The sequence below is a fragment of the Triturus cristatus genome, chromosome 5_2 (genome assembly GCF_964204655.1).
Source record: "Triturus cristatus chromosome 5_2, aTriCri1.1, whole genome shotgun sequence".
Classification (NCBI taxonomy): domain Eukaryota; kingdom Metazoa; phylum Chordata; class Amphibia; order Caudata; family Salamandridae; genus Triturus; species Triturus cristatus.
The window spans coordinates 1088252109-1088266042 of NC_140588.1; the positions used below are offsets into that span (position 1 = coordinate 1088252109).

The 13934-nt window shown below is 44.8% G+C and overlaps 1 protein-coding gene across 5 annotated transcripts in view; it reads right to left on the bottom strand.

Annotated features, from left to right (window-relative positions):
- Positions 1-13934, bottom strand: part of ZMYM3 (zinc finger MYM-type containing 3) — a 682395-nt gene that overhangs the window by 96195 nt on the left and 572266 nt on the right. For all 5 annotated transcript variants that reach the window (XM_085608441.1, XM_085608444.1, XM_085608442.1 and 2 more), the window contains one exon: positions 1695-1846. In XM_085608441.1, coding sequence (XP_085464567.1) covers positions 1695-1846 — 152 coding nt within the window. The remainder of the gene's footprint in view (positions 1-1694; positions 1847-13934) is intronic.

Genomic DNA, 13934 nt, shown 5'->3' on the forward strand with positions numbered 1-13934 from the left:
GCAGAGACCTTCAGAGTCCAGTCGGGACTAGAACTCCCCCAAGACAAGGTAGCTGCCGAGGATAGTCAGCAACACAAAGACCTACTTTTAGAGTGGCCCCAATTTCCTGATTTTCCACCTGCAACCGGCGAGACCGATGACCGCAAGGTTCCACAGCACACAGAGCCCAGCAGACCCTTCTACTTTGCACCCGAGCACCCCAGCCCTGGTATCAACGAACCGACTATGCTCTATTGGCCCCAAGACCTTTATGGCCTGAGCCCCCCTTTGGGAGCTTCCGGGACATGTCCCTAAGTCCCCCTCTGCAGCCTGTTTTTATGTGCCCCCCCCCCCACCCCTCCCTCTACCGGCGTAGCACGCAGAGCTACCGATGTGCCCAGCCCTCTGCAACCGGACAACCCAGGGCAGGTAACAAGAACTTGCTGGTAGTACTTTGACCGTGGCCCACTACGACCCTAAGTCCCGAAGGAGACCCCTGAAAACCAACCATAAATACCTGTATGCTATCATTGCCTTTTCTCCCATAGGAAAGCATTGTGTGAAGGGGCACATTTAAATCAACATTTACTTAACTGCTTAAATCTATATTTAAAAAAGTACTTCCTTGCTATCAAAGTACTTGGTATCAAAATTTATATAAAAATATGACTTATTGTGAGTGTGTAAGTGAGTGAGTGTGTAAGTGAGTGTGTAAGTGAGTGTGTAAGTGAGTGTGTAAGTGAGTGAGTGAGTGTGTGTGGTGTGTGGTGTGTGGTGTGTGTGTGTGTGTGTGTGTGTGTGTGTGTGTGTGTGTGTGTGAAAGTGTGTGTGAGAAAGTGTGTGTGAGAAAGTGTGTGTGAGAAAGTGTGTGTGAGAAAGTGTGTGTGAGTGTACAAATGCTTAGCACTACCCTCTGACAAGCCGAACTGCTCGCCCACACTACTACAAAAGACAGCATTTGGGTGATCATGTGTGGCTCTGCAAACCAAGTGGGGTTTGCCTGGACTCTATACACAGTGTACCACATTTTGCTCCACTATATAAAGAGCCAGCTTCCGACAGAGAGCAATGATACATGTCCACCTGAGCATTTGGATGCCCTTTCAAAGTGTGAATCAAACTGTATGATTCAGACTAATCCAAAACTACGCAAAAAGGAAGAGGCACAGCTACACACTTGTAAAATAGCAGTCTGCCAAACACGTGGCATAACACTTCCCACATAGGCCAAGCTGCATGACACACTATCCCAGCCATACAACAGCATCTATTGCTTACACATCTTTCTCTCTCATGGATCTTTAAATTCACACAGAAGCATAGTGAAAAAATATAACCGCATGAGTGGTCCACATGCACAACATCAAACACTATACATACAGGCCTCATGACAGACCTGCTCTTACAGGGAGCGTGTTAGCAGTCCCCAAATACACAGAGTGCAACTACAATACAAGCAGGTCGCTGGAAACAAAATCACGTATCAGCTAGATCTGAAATACTGAACTTCATAACATTCAAACCAGTAATTACACGCACTTCTGAATAACAGTAAATTACCAAACAACCTTGCACATCAGTTCACAAAGCAAAGTTGGCAAACAGGATCAAAGGATAGCAGGAGCAGTCAACGAGAAAAGAAGCCTATTTTCAATTTCCTTTGCCTCAGCTCAGGAACAGTCCAACAGCTGGTAATGGAAAGCCAGATTTCTCACCTGCTGGATCCCAAGGAGGAGGTAAAAAATACTGTCTGGTTCATAGCGCTCTCCGTTTGGCCTTGTAACTTCTTTCACAAAGTTTACAAGGCCATAATTCAGTTCTGTTGCAGTACATGTCAAGAGGTCATCCTTAATTCTAATGGGTTTTGCTGCAAAGAAAAGACAGAAAAAGCTCATGGGATGATGCACACAATCACAATTTTCTTTGTAAACATTTGATTTATGAACGTAATAGTGCAGAGCCTGCATTGGGAAGGATAATGGTACTTACCCAGTAAGCATTTGTTCTTGGCATGTAGAGCTGTAGATTCACATGCTTTGCATACTCGTACCATCTAGTGTTGGGTCCGGATGTTTGCAAGTTGTTTTTCTTCGAAGAAGTCTTTCCAGTCACGAAGTAAGGGGACGCCTCCTTTCGGTGATAGTGCGCATTGGCACCAACTCCATTGTTGGATTGTTTTCCCGAAAGAGGGTGAGAATGGAGTAGGTAAGTGTAGAATAGAGATGTCCATGCATATGTATGTAAATAGGAAGAACTGCAACAACTACAGGTGTCCGGTGAGTGCATGTGAATTTACAGCTCTACATGCCAAGAACAGATGCTTACGGGGTAGGTAACATTATCCGTTTGAGGCATGTGTGCTGTAGATACACATGCTTGGCATGGACTATAAAGCAGTATGCTCCCCAAGCGGTGGCTAATCTGTAGGTGTTGCAATGGTTTGAAATAGTTTCTTAAGCACTGCGTGGCCTACATTAGCCTGTTGTCGTGCTAACACATCCACACAATAGTGTTTGGTAAATGTGTGAGGTGTAGACCATGTAGCTGCTCTACATATGTCAGCTAGAGGAATGTTGCCTAAGAAGGCCATAGTAGCCCCCATTTTGAGTGTAGAATGCGCTCTAGGGGGTATGGAGAAAGTTCTCTTTGCTTTTGCGTAGACTGTTTGAATGCATTTATCAATCCATCTTGAAATACCGGATTTAGAGATGGGATTGCCTTTGTGAGGTAGAGCATATGCAACAAACAATTGTTTCGTTTTGCGAAAAGCTTTGGTCCTTTCTATGTAATACAATAAGACTCTTCTAACGTCAAGCGTGTGGAAAGATCGTTCTGCTACTGAATCAAGATGAGGAAAGAACGCAGGTTACTCAAATGATTGGTTAATTTGAAAAGCAGAAACCACTTTGGTATGGAATTTTGGATTGGTGCGAACAACAACTATCTTTGTGGAGTTGAAAGAAAGGTTCTTCTAGGGTTAGAGCGTGTAGCTCACCAACTCTCCTCAATGAAGTGATGGCAATGAGGATAGCAACTTTCCATGAAAGAAACTGTAGAGGGCAATTATGTAAGGGTTCAAAAGGTGAACCTAGAAGTCTTGTAAGGACAATATTAAGATTCCATACTGGTGCGGGTGGAACTCTTGGTAGTATTACCCTTTTCAAGCCTTCCATGAAAGCTTTGATTACAGCGATTTTGAATAGCGATAGATGTCTGTTTCGCAAATATGCAGCTACCGCTAAAAGGTGTAAACAAATAGATGTGTAAGCCAACCCTGTTTGCTGTAAGTACAACAAGTAACAGATAATGTTTTGAACACGAGCATCTGGAGGATTGATCTTGTTATCACAATAGACAACACATCTTTTCCATTTTGCTGCATAGCAAGTTCTGGTAGAAGGCTTTCTGGCTTCTTTCAAAATAGTCATACATTGCGGTGGTAGATTGAAATAACCAAACTATGACTTCAGGAGGGGTCTCTCAGTCTAACTTGACCCACTGTGGAATATCCTGCCGTTGTCCTACCTTGCCAGCGCTGACCATTTGCTGTCCTGCAGTCCCCCGCCGCCGCCATCTACACCAGCGGCCGCAGAGTGGGGATAGAGCTGGAAACTACATCCCCCCAGCATCCCAAGCGCCACCGGACCCGCGGACGTCCCGTTCGCGCCACGAGGCGCTTAAAAGAACGACGCTGCCTCGGTGGAGCGGGTCTCTCAGTCTAACTTGACCCACTGTGGAATATCCTGCCGTTGTCCTACCTTGCCAGCGCTGACCATTTGCTGTCCTGCAGTCCCCCGCCGCCGCCATCTACACCAGCGGCCGCAGAGTGGGGATAGAGCTGGAAACTACATCCCCCAGCATCCCAAGCGCCACCGGACCCGCGGACGTCCCGTTCGCGCCACGAGGCGCTTAAAAGAAGGACGCTGCCTCCGCGTCGCGGGACGCGCGTGGGCGACGCCGGGCTGAGCCCGGGCAGAGGGCGGGCCGTCTGTGGCCGTCCGGGGCAGGAGGAGGCAGGGCAGGGCCACGGATTTTTGGCTATCGACGGACTTGTAAGTGACCAGTTACACATATATACCCGTCTCACAGGTTATCGCATTTGTCATCATTGATGTCGAAGTCCAAGTCTTCTAACCAATCCGGCACAGGGGAAAAGAGGACTATGGATAACTACCTGGTAAAAGTTGTAAACAAGATCAACAAAGATCGGAGACTCTCATTGGGTCGATCGAGCCTTGAAGTATCCCCAGTGGACACATTAGCACCTAATACTGAAACATCTTTTCCTGAAAGTAGTAGGGCTAATACTGACACTGTAGATGTGATTGCCGATGTACCCCTTGATGTGGTTAATGCTGAAAGCAACGATGAACCTATTTCCCTAAATGACTCATCCTCCCCACAGATTAAAGTATCCTGTTCGAAAACCACCCCAACTCCTTCTCCTATACAGAGGAAAGTGCGGGCGTGTAGGAAAGCACCAGTGAAGAGGGTGGTGACTCATAAGTTTAAAAAGCAGGGTACATCCCAACCAAGTAGGGGGGTTACACCAGATTCGTTAAAAGAAACATTGGGGACTAATGATAAAGCTGAGGGGGTTTTTCTTCATACAGCCTCAATAGGACATCTGGTATCAATCATTGAGTCCAAACTGGAGGCTTTAATTAGCCCCTTGCTGGCGAAGTTAGATTCAGTCTCTGCAGAAGTAGACAGTTTAAAGGGTCTCTTGCATTCTTATGAAACTCGACCTTCTCCTTTGATAACCCCCCAACTGGCCGTTTCGGCCCCTGTGGTCCATAATTCAACAGATGGTGCCCTGGAACCCATTTTGCATCCGTCTGGTATTTACAGTAAGGGAGCTTTTATGGCTTCGGGGGATAGCAGCCAGTTAAGTCGGCCTATAAATGTGTCACCCATTGCGACACCAGTATATTCATCTTCGACTATAGCCACTTCATCAGGCAAATCATTCCCTGCACATACACGCCCACAGAATATTCAGAAGCCTGTAGTTGAGGGAGATGCTGGGCCTATCAAACACAAGAGAAACCATATTGTTAACCTCCCACCACAGTGTGCACCTTACACAGTGGTATTGATTAATGTCCCTGAGGTTGACTAGTATGCTTAACTCCAGGCAGGAAACTCACGACTCTCTAAAAAATAAGTCACTTGCCTGGCTCAACAAAAACTGTGGTTTTCCGCTGGCATTTTCTAACGATATTTTGTCTACCCGCAGAGTTGGATGGATAGGGGAAGGCAGGAAAACTACCAGAGGGGACTGTATCATAGTTAATTTTAAATATCCACAACACGTGGCAACCGTCCTCCTAAGAGCCGCCTCCTTACCCAACCAAGTTAATTTAGTCTCTGCCAGACCTCTAGGTTATTTTTATAGTTATTTGAATTGCTCGCAACTGCCACGGCCCCAACAGGATGAGCATTATGAACCTGGTTTAACTAGGGGGGGGGTTGGTTACCCTCCTAACTTGCCACCGAGACCCCCGATGTATTTTAATAGAGGGGATATACACGGAAATGAGCCACCTAGCAGGCAGAGGGATTATACCCTCCCCCTTTTTAATCGATATTCTGCCCTGTCCTCATTGGAGGAAAACGACTGACTGTTTGATAATACCAAGAAGTCGAATGATAAACAAGCTATCTGTGACCTGTCTAATATAGTAGCGACTGTTCTTTTGCCCTCTCTACCTGAATCTAATAAAGTGGATGATGTTATAGAGAGCATAGGAACTAAACGGACTCAGATCATAACTTTGCCCTCCATCGCAGACTCCCTTTTAAATTCAGATCCCTCCCTTGTAGATCCAGTAAACGATTGTATAGTGGCAAACTGTGACCCCAATACAGGTTACCGCGTTGTTACGTGGAATATTGCTGGTTTGAAAAGGAAATTAGATTCCCCTTTCTGGAGGGATTTTATTAATATAGGGTATGATATAATATGTCTTCAGGAAACTTGGTGCGAGGAACCTATTTTTATTGAGGGATATTCAGCACACAGTTTGAATGCAGTGAGTTCGATCGCTGGAAGAGCCAAAGGTGGCCTCTTGCTTTTAATATCAACTAAACTAAACTCCTGCAAAATTAAAAGTTGTGTTTCAGTGGATGTCTATTCTCAGGTATTATGTCTAGAGTTTGACAAAGGGAAAGATTTGTTGCTGATAAATTTTTATAATAATGTATTCACTGCTGACAGAGGTAAAATTCTGATTCAGCTAGAAAAAGAAATTGAGAGGACACAGGCAGTTTCAGGCCATCAGTCGATTGTCCTTTGGTTGGGTGATTTCAATATAAGTCCTTGTCCTTTTGCCACGAGTAATTTATGTGGATTAAGAAGGGAATGCGGTAATACGGAGGAAAACGATTGTTTACACTTCCCACATTGTGCGTATGGCACTGCCCTAAATATGATGCTAGCTAAGTTTGACTTGGATATGTTAAGTTGCACGAAAAACAGTACTAACGAAAACTGTCCAACTTTTACTGGAAGAGGAGCTAATTCATATATTGACCACATTTTACTTTTTAATGATTGTGCATACTCCAACTTGTGTGTTAATGAGCAAACTTTAAGTGATCACAACAGTATCTCTTTATCACTGCATTGTTGGGGTTACAAAAACATGGATGCCAACAATTGTATTAACCATATCGAGGCAGTAAGACCTAATGGGTTTAGGATTAAATGGACAAAGGTTGTCCCACATGAATTGTTGGAGGAGGTTTTAAGAAAATGCGACAAGGAGGTAAATTATTGCATTGGCGATGATGTACATTCGCATGTTATACTTAACCACCTATGTACAATTAATGAAACAATCAACAACCTACTTACAAAACCTTATAAGGGGAAAAAAGAAATCAACACTGGTTGGTTTGACAAAAGCTGTACTCAGGCTCTCCATGCTTTAAAACGTGCGTTGAGTTCCAAACCTCGAAACTGTACAATAATTAAAAATTGTCGTGTTGTTTATAAAACATCACTTATTAAGAGGAAAAAAGCTCTCCAAGAGGAGGCCTGGAACAATCTCAGCTTTGCGGCTGAAATAAAGGACAGTAAATTATATTGGCATACTATAAACAGTCCCTTTTTAAAAAATGATATAGTGCCTGAAATAACCTCTCATGTTGACTGTAAATCATGGATGCACCATTTTTAAAATATTTTTAACCCGGATAGGTTAATTTTAGATTCCCATCAGGATAATGAGTTTACCTGGCCAAGATTGCCCCTGGCTGTTGGCCTGGACGAGGTCTATGAGGGTCTAAGTAACAGCAAAGGTGGTAAGGCGCCTGGCCCGGATGGGGTCCCGCTGGATTTATATAAGTCCGAGTTACATTTATGGGCCCCCATTCTGACCAGGTTATTTAACGCAACAGTGGAGGGACAGATAACAATTTCCTGGGGCCAGTCTATAATTATTCCCCTTTTTAAGAAGGGCTCCAGGTCCGAGGCAAGTAATTATCGTCCCATTTCCCTATTAGACGCGTCTATAAAAATTATGAGCAGAATAATTCTAAATAGACTTGGGCCAAGGATAATTCGATAATTTCAAAGGCACAATACGGATTCAGGAAAGGTCTGGGGACGTTGGAGCAGTGCGTTAATTTAGACCTCCTTATACATAAATATACTGTTGCTAAGGATGGTAATCTGTTCCTCTGTTTCGCAGACCTAAGCAGCGCCTTTGATCTTGTAGATCACAATATGTTATGGGACACCCTGTTAGCTCTGGGAGCCCCTAAAGAGGGTGTTTACTTTCTGGCCCGGTTATACTCCGGACTTTCATGCAAAGTACGTTATGGTCCTATGGGAGAATGCACGCCCTTTTTTAAAGTTGCGAGAGGAATTCGCCAGGGGTGCGTCTTGGCTCCGTTTTTATTTTCACTATTTATAAATGAAATTGATTCGATTTTAAGCAAATTGCCTTCAGACGCCCCTTTGATTGATGGAAGCGTTACCCCCATTTTACTATACGCAGATGATGCGGTTCTTTTATCACGAACACAGAATGGCTTACAACGCCTTATAGATAGATTTGTGTTATTTACCAAAGATAGGAAACTGATAATCAACAAGACTAAGACTTTTGTTATGACCTGCGGAAAGAGGGTGAAATCTAATTCTTCCTTCTTTATTGATAAAGTTAAGATACAATCGGTCAACAGTTTCTGTTATTTGGGGATAACATTTTCTGGAGATTGGAAATGGACTAATGAGGACGAGAATGTGAGGTTAAAGATGAATAGAAATACCAGTAGTATTTTTAGATTTGCGGCTAAATTAGGGCAAAGGAGAATGAAAGATATGCTGGCTATTTACAAAGCTAGGTGTATTTCATCCGCTCTGTATGGGGCAGGAGTATGGGGCCACCATCCTGTTAATAGTCTACAAAATGATGAAAATACATTTTTGAAGAAACTGCTATGTGCCCCCCCTCAGTTCCCAATATTTTAACTCATATGGAAGCCGGTATTGATTTTATCATGGACCTAGCTGCACTACGCCCATTGCTACTTTGGCGCTCCATCTGGTCTAAAACTGAGACAGTATTTACACAAACAATTATCAAGGATTGTTTGAACCTTGATAATTTGTCTCGTATACCATGGTTGAGCTATATTTACTACTGGTTTAATCTTCTGTTTGATTGTAATATTCGTCTGAACCCTGAAGCAGCTGCACTGATACCAAAGAAAGATATAAAATTGAGGTTTCTAGCATATAAGAACGCGGCTAGAGAGAATCAGTCCAGTAATTTAACAACTGTAGCTTCTTACCTTGATTTGAATCTAAGGAGAGGTTTCCAGACATATCTTGCGATTGTGACTTATAACTCTCACAGATTTGTCCTAACCCGCCTAAGGCTAGGGATTGTGCATCATTTAGTCTCATTCCCGGATATGAAGATCAAATCTAATATGCCGTGTCCTTGTGATAATATTTCAAAACAAAGCTGCTGTCACTTTTTATTGTTCTGTACATTTTATAGTCATCTTAGGACATTTTATTTAAAACCTATCCTTTTAAAACATAAGATACGCTCTACCAAATCAGCAATGAAGTTTTTAATAACTCTGGAAAGTCCTGATACCTGTTTCTTTGTGGCATCCTATGTGCTAAAATGCATGAATATAAGGAAGTCCATAGTCTGTGTTGATTAGTTTTACTTTGTTATGTACTTTGCACATTTAGGTATCGCTCAGACTTTTATATGCATTTTGCAGTTTGAGTGAATTCCGGATGAACATTGTATTTTTGGTATTATTACTATACTTAGCATCTTTTGCATATTTGCACATATTAGACACTTTATATGGAACCTACACTTTGTTAAAAATATAATGCAGATGCCTTGTTGGTAAACTAAGTTTAATTCTGAACTGTTCAAGGAAGCACTATGCACTTTAATAACGTTTTTACATATTGTTTTCTGTCATGTTCAGTGTACAAGATATTTTTGTTTGCTATGTATTTTATGTGTTTTGTTCTGCTTATATGGTTGTGTCTTTACATACCGAATAAAGCTTTTGAACTGAACTGACTTCAGGAGACAAATGGCTAGGTTGAGCTCCTTGGGTTTTGGAGGTCTGATTTCTCCATGGCTCTGAGTGAGGAGACTGGAGGTGAGATGTAGTTTTTGATGTGGAACCATTGACAGTTCTAACAGGGTGGTGTACCAAGGTTGGTGGGCCCATGTGGGGGCTTCTAGAATCAGTGTGTGGGATGTTTGCCTGAGCTTCCGAACCAGTAACGGAAGTAGTGGGAGAGGTGGAAAAGCGTAGGCAAATATCCCTAACCAGTTTATCCATAGAGCACTGCCTTTGGATAGAGGGTGTGGGAACCTGGATGAGAAGTTTGGGCATTTTGCATGGTCTAATGTGGCGAACAGGTCTATTTGTGGATCCCCATTGTTGGAAGTGTGGATGGAGAACTTGGGGATGAAGTTCCCACACATGAATTTGCTGCCTCTTTCTGCTGAGGAGGTTGGCAATCTTATTGTTTACTCCTAGAAGGTATTCAGCCAGGAGATAGATCCTGTGATGTATTGCCCAGTTCCAAATGTTTTGAGAGAGGCGTGACAGTTGGAGAGAGAGTGTCCCTCCCTGTTTTGCATTTAGTACATTGCGGTCATGTTTTCTGTGTGGACTAGGACAACTTTGCCAAGGAGGTGTGTTTGAAAAGCTTTGAGGGCTAGGGACACCGCTAGAAGTTCTAGGTGGCTGATGTGGAGACTTTTGTGATTTTCGCCCCACAGACCCTGGATTGTGTAATCTTGGAGATGGGCACACCAACCTGTGAGATTAGTCTGCAGTTAGCACGATCTGTGGGACAGGGTCTATGAAGGGCCACACTTTTGATAAATTTTGTGGGTTCCACCACTGCAGAGAGCGATGGGTGTGGCGGTCTACCAACACTAGATCGGTTAATTGACCCTGCGACAGACTCCACTTACGTGCTAAGCACTATTGCAGGGGACGCATTTGAAGCCTTGCATGGGGTACGATTGCGATGCAAGACGCCATCATTCTCAACAGTTACATGGAAACTCTTGCTGGTAATGTGTGGTTGGGTTGAAACTGTAGTACCATAGACTGGATGTTGTGAATTCTGGCTACACTGGGAGAGCCTAGAGCCTTGAGAGTGTCGATAGTGGCTCCTAGATAAGATCATCTGTGAAGGACGCAGGTGAGATTTCTGTGCATTGATCATGACGCCCAGCTGATGAAGTAGGTCCATTGAGATCTGAGTGTGTCACAGACAGTTTTGGTAAGTGCTGGCCTTGATGAGCCAGTCGTCTATGTAGGGGAAGACGTGAATACGTGGTCTCCTGAGATGAGCTGCTACTACTGCCAGACATTAAGTAAATATTCTGGGAGCAGTGGTAACTCTGAACTGAAGTACTTTGAACTGGTAATGTTTGCATGCTTTAACAAATCTGAGGTATTTGCGATGAGCTGGATGAATTGGAATGTGAAAATATGCGTCTTTTAAGTCTAGAGAAGACATAAAATCGCCCTTCTGTTAAAGTGGAAGTACCTGTTGAAGGGTCACCACATGAAAGTGCTCTGACAGTATGTATTGGTTCAACTCGCAGATAAAGACTAGGTCTTAAGGAGACGTCCTTTTTAGAATCAGAAAGTAGAGAGTAGACTCCTGAACCTTGGTACTGAAATAAAACTGGTTCTATGGCTCCTTTCAGCAAGAGAGATTCCACTTCTTGTTCGAGCAACAGCAAGAGGTCTGGCGACAATTGGTGAGAGCGAGGTGGAATATTTGGAGGATTGGCGGTACGCTCCAGGCAATAACCATGTTGGATAATTCCCAGCACCCATTTGTCAGTTGTTATGGATTGCCAAATGGGAAGAAACAGTTGAAGTCTTCCCCCAAGAGGTAAGGAAGTGCTTTGGTCTGAGTGTGTTGACTTGGACCCTCCCTGGTAAAAGGAGCGCCGAAAGGAGCCCCTGTTTGAAGGAGACAAAAGCGCTCCCATGGATACCTCAGTGTCCTTTTTCATTTTTTCGAGCAATTGATTTACCTCGGGGCCAAAAAGATGTTCTTTGTCAAAAGGTGTATTTAAAATAAATTGTTGGACTTCGGACTTAAAACCGGAAAGCCTTAACCAAGCTTGCTTTCGGAGTAGGACACTAGTGTTGACCTCTCTAGCTGCGGTGTCAGCAGCATCTAGAGCACACCTTATGGAAGAGTTGAAATTCATTTTCTTTCTTGGACCGAGTCTTGGGCGCTTTATGCTCATCTGGGAAATATTGTAGCAATTGCTCGGTTTCATCCCAGTGCGCCCTGTTGTATCTGGCTAGAAGGACCTGTGTGTTGGCAATATGCCATTGATTGGCAGCCTGAGCAGCTATGGGTTTGCCAGAAGCATAAATGAGTTTTGGTTCCTTATCTGGGGGAGGAGCGTCCCCCGAGGTTTGGGAATTAGCTCGCTTGCGAGCACTGGATACTACCAAGGACTCAAGAGGTAACTGGCCTTTAAGAAAATACCAGATCTGTTAGTAGTCAGGATTCTTGCACGTACAGGGTCTTTAAAAATTTCGTCCGAGTCCATTATTATTTTTTTGAGCATAAGGAGTGTTTCGCTCGACCTGTGTATGGATCCTAGTGTCGCAAATAAAAAATCCTCTTCTAAGGATTCTTTGTGGAGTACCACCTCATGGTATTGTGCGGCCCTGGCAAGAAGTGCTTGATAGGATACATTGCCATCAGGTGGAGATGGCTTGGCAGGGTAAAGGTCTGGATCAGTATCCAATGGAGGGTGAATCGTATAATCCGTCCATGGATCCCCTGGTAAGTGGGAACCTGAAGAAAGCTTTCCAACCGGCGCAGCAATACACGTCCGAACCCGCTGGCGGAAAAAAACAATCTAACAATGGAGTCCATGCCCATGCGTACTATCACCGGAAGGAGGAGTCACCTTACCTCGCGACTGGAAGGACTTCTTTGAAGAAAAACAACTTGCAAACATCCGGACCCAACACTAGATGGCAGGAGTATGCCAAACATGTGTATCTACAGCACACATGCCTCAAACAGAGGCATTGTCTGGACCATATGGAATCGCCATCTGTAGGCAAGTGGGTTTCTGTTGCAGTAACCACCCCACTTTTTGTCAGACTACTGATGCACTTTTTTTGGGTGTGCCCTGGGTCCCTGGCAATCAGGTTCCCAGGGCCTGTGTTCTTTCCCTAAAACAAACCCAATTGGCATCTCTGGCCACATGTAAGCCCCTGTGAAATGGAACCACAGGTACCCAGGGCCCTGTGACCAGAGAAGGCCTCTAGGGGCTGCAGCACCTGTTGTGCTACCCTTAGATGTCCTGTACCCTGACACACACACACTGCGTTTGCAGGCTGCGTGTCTTGGTGCAGAACAAAGTGAAGAGTCGACATGGCACACATCCCTGTGTGCCATGCCCACAAACCACTGCCCTGCCATATATCAGTCTACCCTCTAGCTGGGTGCCCTATGCCAGTGGTGAGGGTAAAGGTGCATGAACTCTGTACCCCTACAGTGCCCAAGTCCATTCCTGGGCACTGTAAGTGCAGTGCTGCCATTAAAGAGTATATGGTGCTGGGAGTTTTTCATTATGAACTCCACAGCACCATAATGGCTATACTGAAGACTGGGAAGTTTGGTATCAAACTTCTCAGCACATTAAACCCGCACTGATGCCAGTGTGGGATTTAATGTAAAATGCACAACAAAGGGCATCTAAGAGATGCCCCCTGAAATTCGACCAACTACTAGTGACCTGACTGAGTGGCTGCTTAGGCTGACACCACCAGACATCTTTATGGACCCCTGCGTTGAGAGCTGCTGCTCTCGGGGGCCTGAAACAATAAACATCCTGGGAAGAGGTGCCAACGCTCCTCCCCTAGGATGGACAGGGTTCAAGAAGGAGAAGCTTCAAAGGGATGACGCCTTTGTGATCCTCCCCAGTCCATTTGCTGCTTTCAGCAACTGGTCCCCACTGGTTCTACCCCCCATTTTGGGCCGAAGAACTGGCGGGGAAAACAAGTGAGCCAGGGAGGTGTGCCCACCTCGGCCAACTCTACCCCTCAGGTGGGGGAGGCGAGGTGAAGCACAACCTCGAGTCCCCGCCATCTTGAGGATGGGGGGACCCAGCCAACCAGGGAAAGGCTCCTGCCCCCCTCCCACAGGAGAGTGGCAGAATAGGGGGTGTACCCACCCCAGGGAAGGGATCCATTGGTAACTACCCTTTACCTACCTGTAACGCCCCTAAATTTAGTATTTAGGGGGCACCCTGAACCGTGTTTCCTCAGATTAGAAACCACAAGAAAAGAAGAGAAGACGGACCGAAGAGCCGTGCAGAGCTAACAAAAGGACGACGCCCACTGGCTTGGCCCCAGACCTACAGGCCTGTCTCCCCTCGAACCTACTTTTGCGA